General features: G+C 39.7%; 1 protein-coding gene across 1 annotated transcript in view; it reads right to left on the bottom strand.

Annotated features, from left to right (window-relative positions):
• Positions 1-21497, bottom strand: part of Peak1 (pseudopodium enriched atypical kinase 1) — a 300160-nt gene that overhangs the window by 13764 nt on the left and 264899 nt on the right. Inside the window, exon 9 of the mRNA XM_077799587.1 lies at positions 17898-18643. Coding sequence (XP_077655713.1) covers positions 17898-18643 — 746 coding nt within the window. The remainder of the gene's footprint in view (positions 1-17897; positions 18644-21497) is intronic.

Genomic DNA, 21497 nt, shown 5'->3' with positions numbered 1-21497 from the left:
TTCCCCCAAAGAAAGCAATAATTACAAAATACAGGACTCTTCAAAATTGGTCTACATTAGCTTTTATTTTTCTATTATGGGCCCAGTGTGCCTTCAGCCTACTTCCACTTTATCAGCAGGGAACCTCATTTTCAGCTCAGACTGGGCATTTTACAGTGCCTCAGTGAACCTTAAGTGGGATGGATATTGTAGGGAATGAATTGTAGAGAGATAAAAATGAGAAACACTGACGATCACCACATTAGACCATCTGTGCTATTCTGCTGCGTTACACAAAACCACAAATGTAAACAGGAGAGTGTGCAGAGTGAAAACCTTCTAAACTGATACCCAGTATTTGATATTACCTCACTCTAGGAATATAGGCTGATTACCGAGTTGCATTCATTTCTTGATCTTCCTGGGAGGAGTACTGCTTTACTTGCAACTCCTACAGTCAACGCTGTTGCAACTACATTCAAAAAGGATTAAATGTTGATTATATAAAATGTGATCTGGGCCCAAATTATTCAGGATTCCATATCATGGGAAGCTGCCATAAGACCTATCAGGCAGGTCAGGTATTTTACAGCTTGAATTGCTGCAAAAATGTTCACATACCCAAGAAACCCATTTTGGAGCCTAAGAAATTCAAGAAGGCAATTGTATAAAATTTTATCATTTTATTTGTGACTTGTATTCATCGAATCTTTTCACTCCCTCAGATTATGATCAAAAGAAAATCAAACTTGTATTCCTGAGCCAGTTATTTAGGCTGACAGAATGATTCCTTAGTATGTTAACACAGAAGAAACTGAGGCACAGAGCAGCTCACTAATCAGCTCAGGGTCCATAATAGGAATTCAATAAATTTGAATCAAAATTTGTAATTCCCAGTGTCCTTTTATCTCATTAATTAAAGGCATGGCTCCTTTTCCTATTAGACAATTCATTTTGATTCCAAGTTTACTGAGCACCCCAAACCTCTTTGTAATAAGCCATTTTCTAGCTGAGACTCTTTGGTACCTCTGTATGCACTGAGCCATGAAATGGAGTGGACACTAACCTAGGATGGCTATGCATATATGCAGTTGGATGCTGATCAATTGCTTTCTGTAAAGTTTCAATGTTGGGCATGTTTGTGCTGAATTATGAAAGTGGAAGTGGTTTCCCATCTAGTTTTTCCTTACCACTAAGCCAGTAATTAATTGCCTGTGTAGATAGTCTGAACTAGTTGTAAATTCTTACCAGTCACAGTTATTCCTTTTAATGCTTTTTCATTTAGTGTCTTGCTTTCTCAGCATCCACCCAAATAAGATAAACAGAGACTCTGGAGTCAAAAATGCAATAAAAGATGCTGGTCTCCACAGTTCACTTCTACTTTATTACAGCTTTTAACAGATTCTGGTGTAGCTGGAAGAAAGCGAGTAGCCCTGATCTTGTAATAGGGAAGTGTGTATCTTCACTGAGCTTTGTGTGCCCTATCCTTGAAAACAAAGACCTGGACTACTTTAAAATGACAAGATAGCTACTACTCCAATTTGGAACTGTTGGGGATTAAAAAAAACCAAAAACCAAAAAGTTATACTTTTTACTTACATGAGACTTTTAGCATCTTCTTCAAAGTAATTTTATCTAAATTTATTATGTGGTCTCTCAAGGCAGCATTTGTTAAAAAATGATCTCATGAGAGAAGTGGGGGGAAAAAAGTGTCCACCCTGCTTGCTGTCATTTATCCATCCAGGAACAACACTGAGGCACAGCAGGGTCAGTTTACTAACTATAGTGACTAATACGAAAGGTTCTACCAAGCAGTCAGGAGGCAGCCTGCCATGGAGCTGCTGATCCTGTGCAAAAGTGCCTCTGGCCTCAGTTTCTTCCTGTGTAGAATGGTGAAGGCCCTTCTAAAGTTGACTTGTTTACTGTGAGGATTATGGGTTTGGTCAGTGGCTAGTCAGATTTTTGAAAGGGAGAAACAAGCAAGGTAGATTTTATTTAGAGAGCAGGAAAGTTAAGTTCATGCTTAAGTTTATGTTCCAGTTTTACTTAGAAAGCAGGGAAATTAAGGGCTGGAGGTAAGCCAGCATGCAGCCCACAGAGACAGACAGTCTAATCTGCTGGGTGGTGGTTTGCCAAAGTGATGAGAGGATAAAAGAAGACATGGATGAGACAGAAACAGGAGTTGAAGGTAAAATAGTGTTTGGGAATCAATTTGGCCTTTCCTTCATGCTCCCAGGCTCCCCATTCCCTTTTCCCTGTCTCTGCTTGGATATCCATCCTCACTATTATTGAGACAGTATTTTCTTGAGACTTACCAGAAATTGAACTCTTGACTTCTTCTGAGTCCTCTTTCTGTTCAAGCCCTCTATAACCATGGACATGGAGGCCTGTGGGACCCTGTTCTTTCCAACTGATTCTGCTTTGGGTCACTTAGATAGGTAGGGCTTTTTTTCATACTTTATATAGACTCTCCTACTACAATCTCATATATACTAAAGTTTGAACTAAATAAAATTAGTTAGGACTAAGAAACCATATTTCTAGGCTTGCCCTCTCTTCTGAATACCATCTTCAAAGTTTTATCTGGCTATTGGGCTTCTCTCCACTTGGCTGACCCATTTCTATGCTCCATAGAGAGCTCTTCTTTCTGTATTTTTTTTCCTGATTCATATTTTAGTTGGTGGCATCACCATTCTCTTGCGGTTGTTCTACCTTGAAATTTTAGCAATTATGCTCTCATCCCACATTCAGCCACTCACTAGACACTACTGCCTTCCTCAGTCCCTGAGCCACGCTGCTTCTTCCTTTCTTCTCTCTTATTACAGAGTCCCATTATTAGTTATCTGGATATTGCAATAGCATAATGGATAACTTCGCCATTTCCAGTCTTCCAGTTTCTTCCACCACAGTTTTCTTTCAAAATCATTAATTTTATGATATCTTCTTTAAAAATAGCATGGGGCTGGAGGTGTAGCTCAGTGGTAGAACACTTGCTTATTGTTTTTAAGGACCTGGGTGAACCTCAGCACCACAAAAACAAAGCAAAAAAAAAAAGTAAAGTAAAAATCCTTAATGGCTTCCTACAAAATAAAGCCTAGTCTCTTTAGTTTTAATTTTAATAATATATGTATATATAAAATATATTTTTGCAATCCTAGGGTTGAACCTGGAAGTGTTCTACCACTGAGCTTTATCCCCCAGCCTTTTTTTATTTTTTGAGGTAGTGTCTTGCTAAGTTGTTCAGGCTGTCCTCAAACTTCAATTCTATTACCTCATTTTCTGGAATAGCTGGGATTACAGGCATATAACATCATGCCCCATTAGTTTAACCTCTTGAACTCATAATTCAAAGACTCCAATTCTGGTACAATCTTTTTTTGGGGGGCAGGGTATTGGGGATTGAACCCAGGGGCACTTTAATACTGAGCTACATCCCCAGCCCTTTTTTTTTTTTATTGGTCGTTCATAACATTACATAGTTCTTAATACATCATATAACACGGTTGATTCACGTGGATTATGAACTCCCGCTTTTACCCCGTATACAAATTGCTGTATCACATCAGTTACCCTTCCATTGATTGACATATTGCCTTTCTAGTGTCTGATGTATTCTGATGTCTGTCCTATTCTCTACTATCCCCCCTCCCCTCCCCTCCCCTTTTCTCTCTCTACCCCTTCTACTGTAAATCATTTCTTCCATTTGTATTATCTTGTCTTGCCCCTCCTTTCCTCTTATATGACATTTTGTATAACCCTGAGGATCGCCTTCCATTTCCATGCAATTTCCCTTCTCACTCCCTTTCCCTCCCACCTCTCATCCCTATTTAATGTAAATCTTCTTCTCAAGCTCTTCGTCCCTACCCTGTCCTTGTTTACTCCCCTTATATCAAAGGAGTCATTTGGTATTTGTTTTTTAAAGATTGACTAGCTTCACTTAGCATAATCTGCTCTAATGCCATCCATTTCCCTCCAAATTCTATGATTTTGTCATTTTTTAATGCAGAGTAATACTCCATAGTATATAAATGCCACATTTTTTTTATCCATTTATCTATTGAAGGGCATCTAGGCTGGTTCCACAGTCTTGCTATTGTGAATTGAGCTGCTATGAACATCAATGTAGCAGTGTCCCTGTAGCATGCTCTTGTTAGGGCTTTAGGGAATAGACCGAGAAGGGGAATAGCTGGGTCAAATGGTGGTTCCATTCCCAGCTTTCCAAGAAATCTCCATACTGCTTTCCAAATTGGCTGCACCAATTTGCAGTCCCACCAGCAATGAACAAGAGTGCCCTTTTCCCCGCATCCTCTCCAGCACTTATTGTTGTTTGACTTCCTAATGGCTGCCAGTCTTACTGGAGTGAGATGGTATCTTAGGGTAGTTTTGATTTGCATTTCTCTGACTGCTAGCGATGGTGAGCATTTTTTCATGTACTTATTGATTGATTGTATGTCCTCCTCTGAGAAGTGTCTGTTCAGGTCCTTGGCCCATTTATTGATTGGGTTATTTGTTATCTTATTGTCTAATTTTTTGAGTTCTTTGTATATTCTGGTTATTAGGGCTCTATCTGAAGTGTGTGGAGTAAAGATTTGTTCCCAGGATGTAGGCTCCCTGTTTATCTCTCTTATTGTTTCTTTTGCTGAGAAAAAACTTTTTAGTTTGAGTAAGTCCCATTTGTTGATTCTATTTGTTAACTCTAGCGCTATGGGTGTCCTATTGAGGAATTTGGAGCCCGATCCCACAGCGTGTAGATCATAACCAACTTTTTCTTCTATCAGATGCCATGTCTCTGATTTAATATCAAGCTCCTTGATCCATTTTGAGTTAACTTTTGTGCACGGCGAGAGATAGGGATTCAGATTCATTTTGGTGCAAATGGATTTCCAGTTTTCCCAGCACCATTTGTTGAAGATGCTATCCTTCCTCCATTGCATGCTTTTAGCCCCTTTATCAAAAATAAGATAGTTGTAGTTTTGTGGATTGGTTACTGTGTCCTCTATTCTGTACCATTGGTCCACCCGCCTGTTTTGGTACCAGTACCATGCTGTTTTTGTAACTACTGCTCTGTAGTATAGTTTGAAGTCTGGTATCGCTATACCGCCTGATTCACACTTCCTGCTTAGTATTGTTTTTGCTATTCTGGGTCTTTTATTATTCCATATGAATTTCATGATTCTTTTATCGATTTCTACAAGATATGCTGTTGGGATTTTGATTGGCATTGCATTGAACTTATATAGGACTTTTGGTAATATCGCCATTTTGATGATGTTAGTTCTGCCTATCCATGAGCAGGGTATATTTTTCCATCTTCTAAGGTCTTCTTCTATGTCTTTCTTTAGGGTTCTGTAATTTTCATTGTATAAATCTTTCACCTCTTTTGTTAGGTTGATTCCCAAGTATTTTATTTTTTGGGGGGATATTGTGAATGGAGTAGTTGTCCTCATTTCCGTTTCAGAGGATTTGTCGCTGATATACAGGAATGCCTTTGATTTATGCGTGTTGATCTTATATCCTGCCACTTTGCTGAATTCATTTATTAGCTCTAATAGCTTCTTTGTAGACCCTTTTGGGTCTGCTAGGTATAGAATCATATCATCTGCAAATAGTGATAATTTAAGTTCTTCTTTTCCTATTTTTATGCCTTTAATTTCTTTCGTCTGCCTAATTGCTCTGGCAAGTGTTTCGAGGACTATGTTGAACAGAAGTGGTGAGAGAGGGCATCCCTGTCTTGTACCAGATCTTAGAGGGAATGCCTTCAATTTTTCTCCATTCAGAATGATGCTGGCCTGTGGCTTATCATAGATTGCTTTTACAATGTTGAGGTATGATCCAGTTATCCCTAATTTTTCTAGAGTTTTGAACATAAAGGGATGCTGTACTTTGTCGAAAGCTTTTTCTGCATCTATCGAGATGATCATATGGTTCTTATTTTTAAGTCTATTGATGTGGTGGATAACATTTATTGATTTCCGTATATTGAACCAACCTTGCATACCAGGGATGAATCCTACTTGATCATGGTGTATAATTTTTTTGATATGTATTTGAATCCGATTCGCCAGAATTTTATTGAGGATTTTTGCATCAAGGTTCATTAGAGATATTGGTCTGTAGTTTTCTTTCTTTGAAGTGTCTTTGTCTGGTTTCGGAATCAGGGTGATGTTGGCCTCGTAGAACGAATTTGGAAGTTCTCCCTCTTTTTCTATTTCCTGAAATAGCTTGAAAAGTATTGGTGTTAGTTCCTCTTTAAAGGTTTTGTAAAACTCTGCTGTATAACCATCCGGTCCTGGGCTTTTCTTAGTTGGTAGTCTTTTGATGGTTTCTTCTATTTCCTCTATTGTTATTGGTCTGTTTAGGTTGTCTATGTCCTCCTGACTCAATCTGGGCAGATCATAAGACTTAAGGAATTTATCTATGCCTTCACTATCTTCTATTTTATTGGAGTATAAGGATTCAAAATAATTTCTGATTATCATCTGTATTTCTGAAGTGTCTGTTGTGATATTGCCTTTTTCATCCCGTATGCTAGTAATTTGGGTTCTCTCTCTTCTTCTCTTCGTTAGCATGGCTAAGGGTCTGTCAATTTTATTTATTTTTTCAAAAAACCAACTTTTAGTTTTGTCGATTTTTTCAATTGTTTCTTTTGTTTCAATTTCATTAATTTCAGCTCTGATTTTAATTATTTCTTGCCTTCTACTTCTTTTGCTGTTGTTTTGCTCTTCTTTTTCTAGGATTTTGAGATGAAGTATGAGATCATTTATTTGTTGGTTTTTTCTTTTTTTGAGGAATGAACTCCAAGCAATGAATTTTCCTCTTAGAACTGCTTTCAATGTGTCCCATAGATTCCGATATGTTGTGTCTGTGTTTTCATTTGACTCTAGGAATTTTTTAATTTCCTCCTTAATGTCTTCTAGAACCCATTGATCATTAAGCAACCTATTGTTCATTCTCCAGGTGATGCTTGATTTTTCCTTCCTTCTTTTATCATTGATTTTCAGTTTCATTCCATTATGATCAGATAAGATGCATGGTATTATCTCTATCCCTTTATATTGTCTAAGAGTTGCCCTGTGACATAATACATGGTCTATTTTTGAGAAGGTTCCATGTGCTGCTGAGAAAAAAGTGTAATTACTTGATGTTGGGTGGTATAGTCTATATATGTCAATTAAGTCTAGGTTATTAATTGTGTTATTGAGTTCTATAGTTTCCTTATTTAACTTTTGTTTGGAAGATCTGTCCAGTGGTGAGAGAGGTGTATTAAAGTCTCCCATGATTATTGTATGGTGGTCTATTAGACTCTTGAACTTGAGAAGCGTTTGCTTGATGAACATAGCAGCACCGTTGTTTGGGGCATATATATTTATGATTGTTATGTCTTGTTGGTGTATGGTTCCCTTGAGCAGTATGAAGTGTCCTTCTTTATCCCTTTTGATTAACTTTGGCTTGAAATCTATTTTATTAGATATGAGTATGGACACTCCTGCTTGTTTCCGCAGTCCATATGAGTGGTATGATTTTTCCCACCCTTTCACCTTCAGTCTATGAATATCTTTTCCTATCAGATGCGTCTCCTGTAGGCAGCATATTGTTGGGTCTTGTTTTGTGATCCATTCTACTAGCCTGTGTCTCTTAATTGGTGAGTTTAAGCCATTAACATTTAAGGTTATTATTGAGATATGATTTGTTCTTCCAGCCATATTTGTTTATTGATGTTACTAAACCTGATTTGTTATCCTCTTTGACTACTTTCCCCCCTTTACTGTCCTACCTCCCATTGTTGGTTTTCAATTGTATTTTCCATTTCTTCTTCCTGTAATGTTTTGCCAAGGATTTTTTGAAGAGATGGTTTTCTAGCTGCGAATTCTTTTAACTTTTGTTTATCATGGAAGGTTTTAAATTCATCTTCTATCCTGAAGCTTAATTTCGCCGGATACACGATTCTTGGTTGGAACCCATTTTCTTTCAGTGTTTGAAATATGTTATTCCAGGATCTTCTAGCTTTCAGAGTCTGTGTTGAGAGATCAGCTGTTATCCTGATTGGTTTACCCCTAAATGTAATCTGCTTTCTTTCTCTTGCAGCTTTTAAAATTCTCTCCTTATTCTGTATGTTGGACATCTTCATTATAATGTGTCTAGGTGTGGATCTCTTATGATTTTGCACCATCGGCGTCCTGTAGGCTTCTAGGATTTGGGATTCTGTCACATTCTTCATGTCTGGGAAGTTTTCTTGTATTATTTCACTGAATAGATTGCTTAATCCTTTGGTTTGGAGCTCTGTGCCTTTCTGTATCCCAATGACTCTTAAGTTTGGTCTTTTGATATTATCCCATAGCTCTTGAATGTTCTGCTCATGGTTTCTTAGTAGACTTGCTGAGCTATCTATGTTCTTTTCAAGTTGAAATACTCTGTCTTCATTGTCTGATGTTCTATCTTCTAAGTGATCCACTCTGCTGGTAGTATTCTCAATTGAGTTTTTAAGTTGGTTTATTGTTTCCTGCATTTCCAGTATTTCTATTTGTTTGTTTTTTATTACCTCTATCTCCCTGTGAAATTGATCTTTTACTTCCTGGATTTGTTTGTCAATGTGATCTTTCATTGTCTGATTTTGCTGTCTCATGTCTTCCTTGAGACTCCAGATCATCTGAAGCATATATATCCTGAACTCTTTATCTGATATTCCATCTGTTGCAGCTATTACCTCTTCTAAAGTTGAGTTGACCTGCATTGCTTGTGATCCTTTCTTACCTTGTCTTTTCATACTGCACGCGCTTCTTTCTGCTTGGTGCAACTGTTGTGTTTTTGAAATTTACTAGCCTGAAATCACCTCTTCCGTAACTGAATGAGCTGTGATCAGTAGAACATGGGGATGATTACATCATCTCTTTGAAATGGCGGCTGCTGTCCTCCTCTGTGGTCCGACCAGTGTCTGGAACCAAACTGGACCGCTTCTCTCCTCTGTCTCAAAGCTGAAACTCAGCCCTAAGCGCTGCCAAAGTCCTAGTGCCAAACCGCTAGAGGCCGTTCACAGACTCAGGCCTGCGGGGCCCAGTCCAGCCGCCTCCGTGGCTGGCGGGATTGTGTCCCTGCTCCGCGTTGCTCCAGACCGGCTGGAGGGGGGTGGGGTGGTAGGAGTGTGGATCCTAGCGCTGAACCGTCAGAGGCCGATCCCAGACTCAGCCCTGCAGGGCCCAGATCAGCCGCCGCCGTGACCGGCGGGATTGTGTCTCTGCTCCGCGTTGCTCTGAACCGGCTGGAGGGGGGTGGGGTGGCAGGAGTGTGGATCCTAGCGCTGAACCGCCAGAGGCCGATCCCAGACTCCGCCCTGCAGGGCCCAGATCAGCCGCCGCCGTGACTGGCGGGATTGTGTCCCTGATCCGTGTTGCTCCGAACCGGCTGGAGGGGGGTGGGGTGGTAGGAGTGTGGATCCTAGCGCTGAACCGCCTGAGGCCGATCCCAGACTCCGCCCTGCAGGGCCCAGATCAGCCGCCGCCGTGACCGGCGGGATTGTGTCCCTGATCCGCGTTGCCGAGATTCAGTCGCCTGGGACAAACTGACCCCTCACACAGACTTACTAGTTATCGGCAGGTCTCCTTCCCGTGGAATATTGTTAGAAGATCTTCAGCAGGTCCCATGCAAGTGTATTTATGTGTCTCTCTGATCCTGTTACTGCGGAGGTATAGAAAATGCTGCTTGCTCGCCGGCCGCCATGTTGGATCCCCCCAGCCCTTTTATTTATGGTACGGGGTTTTGAACCTAGGGTCGCTCGACTGCTGAGCCACATCCCTAGCCCTTTTTATTTTATTTTATTTATTTTTTAGTTTTCGGTGGACACAATATCTTTATTTTATTTTTCTGTGGTGCTAAGGATCAAACCCAGCATCCAGCGCATGCCAGGCAAGCGTGCTACCGCTTGAGCCACATCCCCAGCCCCTCCCCCTAGCCCTTTTTAAAAATATTTTGTCCATTAATCTTCATCCATCTTTATATCTCTCTACATCACTCTGACCCTTCATTATGATCTTGTTTGAAAGTCGTTTTTATCTTCCCACCAGGAGACAAAGCTCCTTGAGGGCAAGGTCTTTGACTTATTCAGGTATTTCTATAAACCCAGACAAATACCACAATATTTTATATAGTTTATGTTTTTTGAAAGGTTAAGACATATTTATCAAATGCCCATTATGTACATGATATTATATGCTAAGGACATAAGAATTAACAAGCCATGATCCTTATCATGGAGAAGGTCGAATGTGATAGTGGGGAGGAGAAGCATGTTCCTGAGATTGTATCATGGTAGTACTGCTGAATTGTACAACTTATTGTGACAGAACACGATAGAGATGTCCACCAGGTACCTTGTGGGGATATAGGAAACAGCTATCAGCTATCACAGGTAACCACAACTGGATTGTTTAAGAACTGATAGAAACTTTCTAGGTACATGAGAAGAGAATGGAGGAAAAAATAACTATTATTTACTGAATTTTTCACTTTGTGCCAAATGATGCTCTGAGCACTATATACACCATATCCACCACTATATTAACTCCTATAATTTTTTTGTACAATGGCTCTGAGAAGAATGAAGTATTATTTTCCATTTTATAGATAAGACACTAGAATTACAAATGGCAAGTAAGCAGGCCAGAGTAACAGCTAATATGTAGCTAAGCAACATATTTAAACCCAGTTCTGTCTGACTTAAAAGACTAATTCTTGGGCTGGGTCTGTAGCTCAGTGATATAGCAGTTGCCTAGCATGTATGAGGCACTGGGTTCAATTCCCAGCACCACATGTAAATAAAATAAAGGTCCATCAACAATTTAAAACAAAACAAAAAGCCTAATTTTTAACCACTTTGTCAAAAGTCCTTAGATTTTTCTATGTGGGAACCACCTGAGGGGGCTGCTCCAAATGCAGTTTCCCAGCCTTCACTGCCCGTGATTCCAACTCTATAGGTACGGAAATGACACTTTTAATGAGGATTCCTCAGGTAGTTCTGAAATAGGTCATCTGCAGCTCACAATGCAGAAGTTCCTCATTGTATCAGACTGCCTCCCAGGAGTAGGGCAGTCCAGACAGAGGAGCCAGTGTGTGCAGAAGCCGAGGAGCATGAAATAGGAGCTATTTATAATTTATGCCAGAGGAGGTGACTATAGAGATGAGTAACTAAGGAAACCTGCACCTTCAAGAAATTCAATGTCAAATGATCCAAAAATCTCTAATGCTTTTGTTTTCTTTCACTGGAAAGATATCATAATTTTTTTTCTTTTTTTTTTTTGTGTGTGTATGTGTGTGTGTTGCTAGGGATTTAACCCAGGACCTTGTGAATGTTATGATATAATTTTCAAACAAAATCAAAATCACCTATAATTACTACCACTCTAATATAGAAATTATTTGCATATTACCATTTTGTGAGTTAATTTTTAAAAGTTATGATCATATTATTTGGTGCTCTATGACATTTTACAACAAACATTTTTCATTTTATATAGTCTTCATAATTACCACTTTTAATGGATACAAACATTCCATTGGGCTGATGTGCTACAATTTATTAAATTGTTTCCTTAATATCAAATACTTAATTTGTTTCCAATTTTTGGCTGTACTGAAATCCTTGAGGCTGTTACATTTTGTAGTCTTTTCTCATAATTTTAAGAAGAAAAGATGTTTACATCTTTGAAGTAATGAGAAAGAAAATAAGTGTAGAACCTATCTAAATATGCTCAGGCTAATGCCCAATATTAAAGAATAATAGTGAACTATAGAATGTGCAGCAGTAATTTTCCATTATTGTTAATAATAAGAATACATTATTATATTTTACATGTACTTTAGCTTATAAAAGCAGTTTTACTACATAAACATGTGCATTATAGCAGTCTTATTAGGTAGGTAGGGCAGTCAATTTCCATTGATGTGAAAATTCAGAGAAGTTACATAACCTGTGTTAAGAATATAGAGAGGGATTTAGAACTTGATCCTAAGTCAGATGACTCCAATGCTCTTTATTCTGTTCTTTAATACCTTTCAGTTTAAGACCAATACAAATAACAAAGCTATTCCTGTCAAATAAAAACTAGAATAAACAGGAAAACTTTCAAATCTAGGAAAAGTCCTGAGTTAAAATCACTTCCTTTATAATGAATAAAACACTTAATATGGATTGAACTGTTTTTCTCCGTACCCCCATTCCTATATTGAAGCTCTAATCTCCAATATGACAGCATTTGGAGACAGGATCAGTAAGGAGGTAATTAAGGCTAAATAAGGTCAATGAGTGGAACCCTGATATGACAGGAATAGTGTTGGTGTAAGAAGAGGCACCAGAGAGCTGCTTGCTGTCTCTGTAATGTCAGGATGCAATGAAAATGTGGCATCTGTAAGCTAGGAAGGGAGTCCTCACCAGTAACTCATTTAGCCATAACTTTGATTATCTGGGGCTTTCCAGCCTCCAGAACATGAGAGGATACATTTGGGGTTTAAGTTATCCAGTGTACGGTACTTTTAAAAGGTAGCCTGAGCAGACTAAGACTGGGATTTTGATATTGAGAAAAATTTAAAAATGTAGAAGCAGCCTTGGTAGTGGTAAGGCCTGGAAGAATTCTGAGATGCATGTTAAATAAAGCCTAGATAACTGTGAGCAGATAGTTGCTATAAATATGGATGTTAAAGCAATTCTGGTGAGGTCTCTGATGGAAATGAGGAACTGGAAAAAAGGTGATTGCTTTCATGAAGAGGGAAAGAACTTGGCCCAATTGTGGAATAGTGTTTTGTGAAAGACAGAACTTGCAAGAGACAAAACTGGATTTTTGGCTAAGGAGATTTCTAAGACAAGTGTTGAAGTAGTTTGGTTCCTCCTGACAGCTTATAGTAAAATGGGAAAGAAGAAAGATGAATGGGAGAAGGAATTATTAAGAAAAAAAGAACCAGAACTTGAAGATGTATTATTAATTTATTTGTATGTGGTGCTGAGAATCGAACCCCGTGCCTCACATATGCTAGGCAAGCGCTCTACCATTGTGCCACAACCCCAGCTCTGAAAGCTCATTCTTTACAGAACACTAAAAGTGTGGCCAAATGACCATTTGATATAAAGATCATGAGTGAGACTCACAGATTTAACCAGCCATTTCAGCAGAAGCCAGGAATAGGTATGGCATTATATTAGAAAAGACACTGCTAGTTTAAGCCAAGAGGAGAAAGTAGAATGGAATGAAAGAAGGCTGCCAGACTCCTTGAATTCTGTAGGATTGCACCATGGAGCTAGCTGCTTGGCTGTGAACATGTACTATTCTTCGGGGAAAGGGAAGAATGACCCAAAGGTGATAGAGACATCAGGTTGCTCTTCCCACCACAGGTCCAGTGGGCAAGGCTATTCCCTCTTGGGCTTTAAAAGTGAGACTGCTTCGCTAGATTTAGAGGGCCAGGATGATTGTGAGCAGCATCTCAGGGCTGGAGCCACCTTGCAGAGCCATAGGGCTGATGCTGCCACCACACTGGACCAAGAGTACAAACCAAGGAGGATTATTCTCCAGTCTAAAGGTTGAATGGAAATTGACTTGCTAGATTTTGAGTTTTTGGGATCCACCACTCCTTTTTTCCATCCTCTAATTTTTCCCTTTTGGAATGGGAATTTCAACACCATGACTGGGATTTTAGAATTAATTCTGAAATAAGACTTTTGAGGTTGTTGGAATGTGTTGTGTATGTGAAAATATGTATTTGCATGAATTTGAGAGGGTGGAGGACAGAATGTGATGGACTATATTGTGTCCCCCAACTCCAATTCATATGTTGAAGCTCTAAACCTCAATGTGACTGTACCTGGAGATAGGGCCTACAAAGTGGTAATTAAGGTTAAATGAGGTCCTAAGGTTAGGGCCTTATTATGTTTTAGATATGAAGCGTCCTCCAAAAGCTCATGTGTGAGATAATGCAAGAAAATTTAGAGGTAAAATGATTGGGTTATGAAAGCTATAGCCTAATCAGTGCATCTAGCTCCTGATAGGTATTAGCTGGGTGGTAACTATAGGCAGGTAGGGTGTAGCTGGAGGAGGTGGGTCACTGGGGTTGTGCCTTTCGGGTATATATTCTGTCCCTGAAGAGTGGAGTGCTCTCTCTCTCTCTGCTTCCTGATGGCATGTCCCCAGCTGCTTTCCTCTGCCACACTCTTCTGCTATGATGCTTGCCTTACTTCAGGCCCTAAGGAATGGAGTCAGCCATCTATGAATGGAGACTTCTGAAACCATGAACCCCCAAACAAACTTTTCTTCCTCTAATTGTTCTTGTCAGGTCTTTTAGTCACAACAGTGAAAAAGGTGACTAACATAGGCCTAGCTACAATAGAACTGGTGTCCTTAAAAGAAGAGATACAAGAGCAAGAACATTCGTTTCCTCTTGCTCTCTCCCAATCATGTGAAGATAGAGAGAAAGCAGCTATCTATAAGCCAGGAAGAGCCCTCACCCGAAACGAAATAAGTTGGAACCTTGATCTCAGACTTTTCAGCCTACAGAAATATGAGAAAATTCATTTCTGTAGCTTAAGCCATCCAGTTTATGGTATTGTTATGGCAGCCTGAGCAAACTAAGATAATGCACAAAATAAAGATTTTTGTACTCTGTGACTACAGTGGATTGGTAGGGGTAGGGTAGTATCCTTTGACTTTCAGATTGCTAAATTCCAACACTGACTTCCTTTTGCCAACATTTTAAGAGAGAGTCACACCTATTAGCCTATTCTAATTTCCAGTAATATGGGAAGGGATATTTTAAGAAGGCAACCAGGGGCTGAGGTTGTGGCTCAGCAGTAGAGGACTCGCCTCGCACGTGTGAGACCCTGGGTTCGATCCTCAGCACCACATAAAAATAAATAAACAAAATAAAGATAATGTGCCCATGTATAACTAAAAAAAAAAATCTTAAAAAAAAGAAGGCAATCAGGAGAAACAGTTGTTTCATACGGGCTGATTGCTGGTCTCTTTTGCTTACCTCTGCAAAAGAGGGTTCTCAGCATCCTCATAGTTTATTATTCTAAGACTGCACAGTAAATTGGGCACCTCTAGAAACACACAGAGGGTCTTCAAAGAGACATTTATATTCAGCATTTAGTGTAAAACATCCTTTCTCGAACCTGCCAACAACTCCCAGTATATAATCACTTGCCACCTGTTCTTTCGAGATTGCTTTTGCATCATTACAAGCAAAGAAATCAATACCAGACCATTGATTTAGGAAAGAGACAAGATCGCATGGCAATAATACATAAAGTTAGTCAAGCCCTACTTCTCAATTGTTTTGAAAGAACAGATAGTTCAGTGCCCCTTTCTGAAATAGGTACTCATTCTGCACTGGTGATCTTGTAGCAATAAAGACTCAAGGTAGATAAGGCACCATAACCCCAATTGATATAACCGCTCTTGAGTGCTACACAGAATCTCGAAATGCCTTTTAGACTCAATAGTAATAAATTAACAGGAGCAAGATTCCTTCTCTGCAGTTTTCCCTGTGGTTTAATTTTAAAAGTATAGGCTGGACCCCACAGGGTCACTGCTAGCACCACAAGATGGTCAATAGGTATAGATGCTGCAAGTGTGGAGAGCAGCCAACTGAGGATCTGGTCCAAATGTACGTTCTGTCTTGATAGATAGGTAAGGTCAATTGTTTACCTTATCCATTAATTTACCAAGATACCATCTGGACTTTCTAAGCCAAATTAACATGTAAAAGCCAGTTAGATGGCTTTGAACCAGTGAATAGAATCAATAAAAAGGAACTATGGAGACTATTACCTTAATTTTACATAGAGCTTTGTGTTTTTCAAAACCTTTCACCTGCATTATTTCACTTGATCCCTACCTCAACCCCATAGGGATTATTATCATAAATATCTAAAAAAAAAAAAGAGGAAATTGAGGACCAAAGACTGTTACTCTCTTGAAGTAGGAAAGAAGCTAATGGTAATGAAAGAAATGACTACTCATCAGGGACATTTTGTTCTCTTCTAACCAAACAATAGCCCCACATGATAGGTATTATTATTGACAAAGATACTAAATGGCAGAGCCAGGATCACAGGCCATGTCATGTTTATTATAGTGATAGTGACAAAACATGGCTTAGTGTTACAGTGAATGTAACTGGGTAAGAATTCTTGATGTCAAGCATTCTGGACATCTTGAAGCAGTGGATTGTCTGAAATGGGTGGTATACATGTAAGAAAGTAATAAGTGACACAATAGAAGAAGGACAGGCTATAAAGGCAAGATTAGCTGTGTTTAAATTCCAGCTGTACTGGGGCTGTGGCTATAACTCAGCGGTAGAGCATTTGCTTATATGTGTGAAGCCCTGGGTTCGATCCTCAGCACCACATAAAAATAAAAAAAAAATAAACTAAAGGTATAAAAAATACAATACCTTATTTTTTCTTTTTTTAAATAGAGCCTTTTAAAAAAGAAAAATTCGGGGTGGGGCTGTAGCTCAGTGGCAGAGCGCCTGCCTCGTACGTGTGAGGCACTGGGTTCTATCCTCAGCACCACATAAAAATAAATAAATAAAGATAAAGGGGGGAAAGAGAAAAGAAAAATTCCACCACTCCTTGGTTTACACAAAAGGACTTAAAATCAGCATACTATAGTGATGCAGCCACATCAATGTTTATAGCAGCTCAATTCACAATAGCTAGACTATGAAACCAACCTAGGTGTCCCTCAATAGATGAATGGATAAAGAAAATGTGGTATATATGCTTAATGGAATATTATTCAGGTTTAAAGAAGAGTAAAATTATGGCATTTGCCAGTAAATGGTTGGATTTGGAGAATATGCTAAGCGAAATAAGCCAATCCCCACAAAACCAAAGACTAATAAATGTTTTCTCTAATATGTGGATGCTAATTCACAATAAGGCAGGACGGGGGTGGGAGCACCAGGGAAGAATAGCATTACCTTAGATTAGGTAGAAGAAGTGATAGAAGGGGAGGGGAGGGGATGTGGGGATAGGAAAGATAGTAGAATTAAATAGACTGTATGTATATATGTGACTGCATGACCAATATGATTCTGCAACATATACACTCAGAAAAATGAGAAATTATATCCCATCTAGTATGATATATCAAAGTGCATAAATGCATTCTACTGTCATGTATAACTAATTATAACAAATAAAAAAATTTCCAGCTCTATTAGCTAGCTGTGTGACCTTAAGCAAGTTAGTTTACCTCTCTCAGCTCCATTTTCTTTGTGTATCAAATGGAAAAAAAGATCTTAACCTCATAAAGTTGATGTAAATATTATAAAACAAAGTTAATGAAACAGTAACAAATATCAGTTATCTTCCTCAATAAAAACGTTTCTCTGGCAAGCTGAGGAATTATAGAGCTGAGGTAGACAAAGGTCTCTTGGTAGGGAATAAAGACAGAAACATGGAATAGAAGGCACATAGCAGACTTCATTTTTATAGGTAGCTACCTCAAGCAGTTATAGCTCAAGGACTCCTTCCTTTAAGAAGATTTCTCTGCCTTTGAGAGTCTGAGTCCTTTCAAGGTTAAAAATTCTTGTTCACCTCTAACTTAGCATGCAGTATCTCTTTACTTGTCTATTTTCTCTTATAAATACTAAATAAGCCTCCCTGTGGGAGGGAAAAGGAGGTACTGGGGATGAACCTGACCAAATTATACTTTTATATTGTGTGCATATATAAATATTTAACAAATCTCACTGTTATGTATAATTATAAATCACCAATAAAAAGTTAAAAAAAAAAGAGCATCCTCTATAAGACAGATGTGCAGTGACTTTTGTGGAAAAGAGGAATAAGAGGAAAGAAAGGGAAGAAGAATAGTTCCCTCCCAATAATAGTTTTGGCTAAGATTAAAATGAGATTTGTAATACTTTCTTACCTTAACTGCATAGTTACTAAGTGGATCTTTTGCATAGGAGGCAGTGTAATAAACTGCATCGCCTGCTTCACAACATGGCTTGTCACTGGTTAGCCTAAAGTCTGACCAGCTGTCCACCCCAAAACGGAGCTGGTCTTTCTGTCCAGCCATAAAGAGGTCTTCACATTTAATAGCCAGTTTCTTCAAGGCATCTGTATGAAGGCTTCGAATTTTACCCACTACTTCCTCCCGATTTTCAAGTCCTCGATAAAGTGCTTGTCTCTGTGGCTTCTGCATGCCTCGACTCTGTCTGCAAGAGGGACCACGTCGGCTGGACAGGGACTCCATGCTGTTGGAAAATCTGTCCTTAATACTGAGAGTGGTTAAGCTGGAAATGCTGTTTGCTGCGGAAGGGACAGGTCGCTCCTTGTGCAGAGGCCTCTCCAAGGAGTCATAAGACTCAATGTCCAGTCCTTTGAGTTCATAACTGATGGAAGAACCAGCACTGCTAGCATCCCAGTTGGGGTCAATATCATAGGTGGGATTGGCCATGACACAAAGACTACTTTCCATGGATTTCTGGATGTCTTTAGAGATTGGCTCTGTATTAGCTCTTATGATCATTTTCTTTGGCAGTGGGGGTGGTGTGGGTTGGGAAGCATTTGGTGCTTCTCGGTCTGTTTTCCCTCCAAAGGAAATGGCATCATCCAAAGCTCCCTTGGGCTGCCGAGGATGCTTGGGAGGTATCATGGCTGCTCTAGATTGCCCTGTGTTATTTCAAAAGAAAAAAGAAAAGAGAATTAAGCAAATTTTCCAGATTTGTTTCATAATTGAAACTTGAGTAGAAATGAGTGAGGTAGCCACAGGGGATGTAAGAATTATCCAATGCTTTCATTCAAAATGGAAAGCAACTGAAGAACACACACCTAAACAGTGAAGGTATGAGTCTAAGACTTGGTGGGAGTAACAAGTATGAATGTCTCAGCATTTCTCTGCTACAGGAACAGGGCAGTAGTTTTGTGTGATGGGCTTTCTTTTCAAAAAATAATCCAGAGTCTGGGGTTGTGGCTCAGCAGTAGAGTGCTCACCTCACATGTATGAGGCCCTGGGTTCGATCCTCAGCACCACATAAAAATAAAATAAATAAATAAAGGTATTGTGTCCAACTACAACTAAAAAATAAATATTTAAAAAAATAATTCAGATTCTCTAGTCCTGCCCCCAAGAGTGCTATAATTCACTACTTCACAATACTAAAGAATCACAGACATTCAAAAATACTTGCATTGTGACAGAATAAAGATGATAGCATTTGTGGATCAAGAAAATACTTAGGGAGGAGATCCATCATGGCGGCGGGCGGAGAGGCAGCACTTTCAGTACCCCTTCAGTGATGGGATCAGAGAGACACATAGATACGCTTAGATTCTACCTGAGGAGAATCTCCTAGCAAAATTCCACTGAAGAGAGACGGCCGGGAGTTACTAGGATTTTTGGAAGTGACAGTTTGCCCCAGATGAGTGAATCCCCACCACGAGATGCAGAGGTGCAGACCCGCCAGCTGCTGTCTGCATGCCACGGCGTGGCCACCCACCTGTAGCCCCCGTGACTGGGTGGCTAGCCTCCGAGACAAAGCTTGGCAGGAAGAGGTCTTTAGCCAAGCCTTCATGAAATAGCGAGCCAGGAGCTGAGGCCAACCAGGGACACACCAGTCCCACCCCTCCCTTCGAACACTCCAGCAAGGAGCCTGGGGCCCGCCATAGCAGAGAGGTGATGTCACCGGAGTTCAGCTGACGGAATTCCTTCCCAGCGGAATCCACTTTAACAGGTGTGTGACTCCCACCCCATCCAGATACAAGCAGCCAGGAAACCTCAGGGATCTCTCCGGGGGCATGTCTGTAGGGAAGCAGAGGGGATTCCCGACCCCTAACCCCCCATATCACCAGCGGCGACTCCCAAGGTCTTAGCCACCAGTTTACCACAGCACTGGGGCTTAAATGGGATGCGCAGTGGGGCTGCAAGTGTAACTAGATCGTTGGGGAACCGCTTCAGGTGAACAGGACCTGGCTGGCCGGCTGACAGGAGGAAGGGGGGAGGGGCCGGATAAGTGAAACGGCTCTGGACTGACAAGATTGACAGACTCCCAGGAGCCGCCTTACAGGGATTGCTATTGGTATGTAGAGGGTAGAAGCTCAGCTCGGAGGGCACAGCTCCGCCTACTGGAAGAGAAGAAAATGGATCTGTAAGACTTCAATTTTTTTCTTTTTTTCTTCTCTGTTTTTTTCTCCCCTTTTCCTTCTTTCTTTCTTTCCCTTTTCAAGTTTTATTGTTCTTTTAATTCTCCTCTATCTATCTCTCTCTCCTTCTTTCTTTTTAAGAGCACCTTCCTTCCCCTACCCCCCAACATTCATCCCAAGCATTACGTCTTCCAATACGTGTAATTGTTTAAATGCAAATAGGTGAATGTTTCGAGGCTGTCTATAGGGCTCCTAAATACCTAGTAACTACCAACACCCTGATCCAATCGCCTGTTAGTATCCCCCTTCAGTACAGCAATCTTCTAAAGTAGCCAAGACATACTAACCCTCATACCATCGTAGCACCTAACCTAAACATAAAGTCCTAAGAACAAACAACAAATCACTACATGCATACAGAACCCGGAAGCCTTTTATGAATTGAATGAATCAGCTTTAAAGTACAATAAAGCCCAACATTTCTAGGCATAGTCTCCCAACACAAAGGAGAGACAACAGAGATATACAAAACCGAAACAAATTTATAGGAGAAAGCAGTTACACAGCAGTCAAACAGAGCTGGAAAGTAACGTGAACAACATGAAAAAACAAGGGAAAAAAAGGATTACAAACAATGCAGGACAACTTAAATCTACAGGAGGACCTAGAAGCATCAGAAACATGGACAGGGAAAGAACTCAAGGCATACCTAACTCAGATGGAATGGAATATTAGAGAAGACATGAGACAGCAAGTCCAAGCAATGAAAGTATATTTTGAAAACGAATTAAACAAACAAATTCAAACTGCAAAGAACGAGCTTTACCAGGAGATAGAGATTAAAAAAAAAAAAACAAACAAACAGTAATCCTAGAAATGCAGGAAACCATAAAACAAATTAAAAACTCTAACGAGAATATTACAAATAGACTAGATCAAGTAGAAGTCAGAACATCAGATAATGAAGACAAAGTATATTAACTTAAAAAGAATATAGTCAACACAGAAAGGATGCTTAAATCTCACGAGCAATCTATCCAAGAGATATGGGATGTCATAAAAAAACCAAACTTGAGAGTCATTGGGATAGAAGAAGTTATAGAGGTTTAAACCAAAGGAATGGACAACCTATTAAATGAAATAATCCTAGAAAACTTCCCAGAGATGAAAGATGGAATGGATTGTCAAATCCTGGAAGCCTACAGAACCCCAAACATTCAAAACCGTAATAGACCAACTCCAAGACATATAATTATGAAGATAGCCAACATACAGAACAAGGAGTGAATATTAAAAGCTACGAGAGAAAGGAGGCAGATTACATTCAGGGGTAAACCAATTAGGTTAACGACTGATTTTCCAGAATAGATTTGAAAGCGAGAAG

The sequence above is a fragment of the Urocitellus parryii genome, chromosome 6, assembly GCF_045843805.1.
Source record: "Urocitellus parryii isolate mUroPar1 chromosome 6, mUroPar1.hap1, whole genome shotgun sequence".
Taxonomy (NCBI): domain Eukaryota; kingdom Metazoa; phylum Chordata; class Mammalia; order Rodentia; family Sciuridae; genus Urocitellus; species Urocitellus parryii.
Note: the sequence above shows the minus strand (reverse complement) of the source record. Positions and strands in the feature narration are given on the sequence as shown.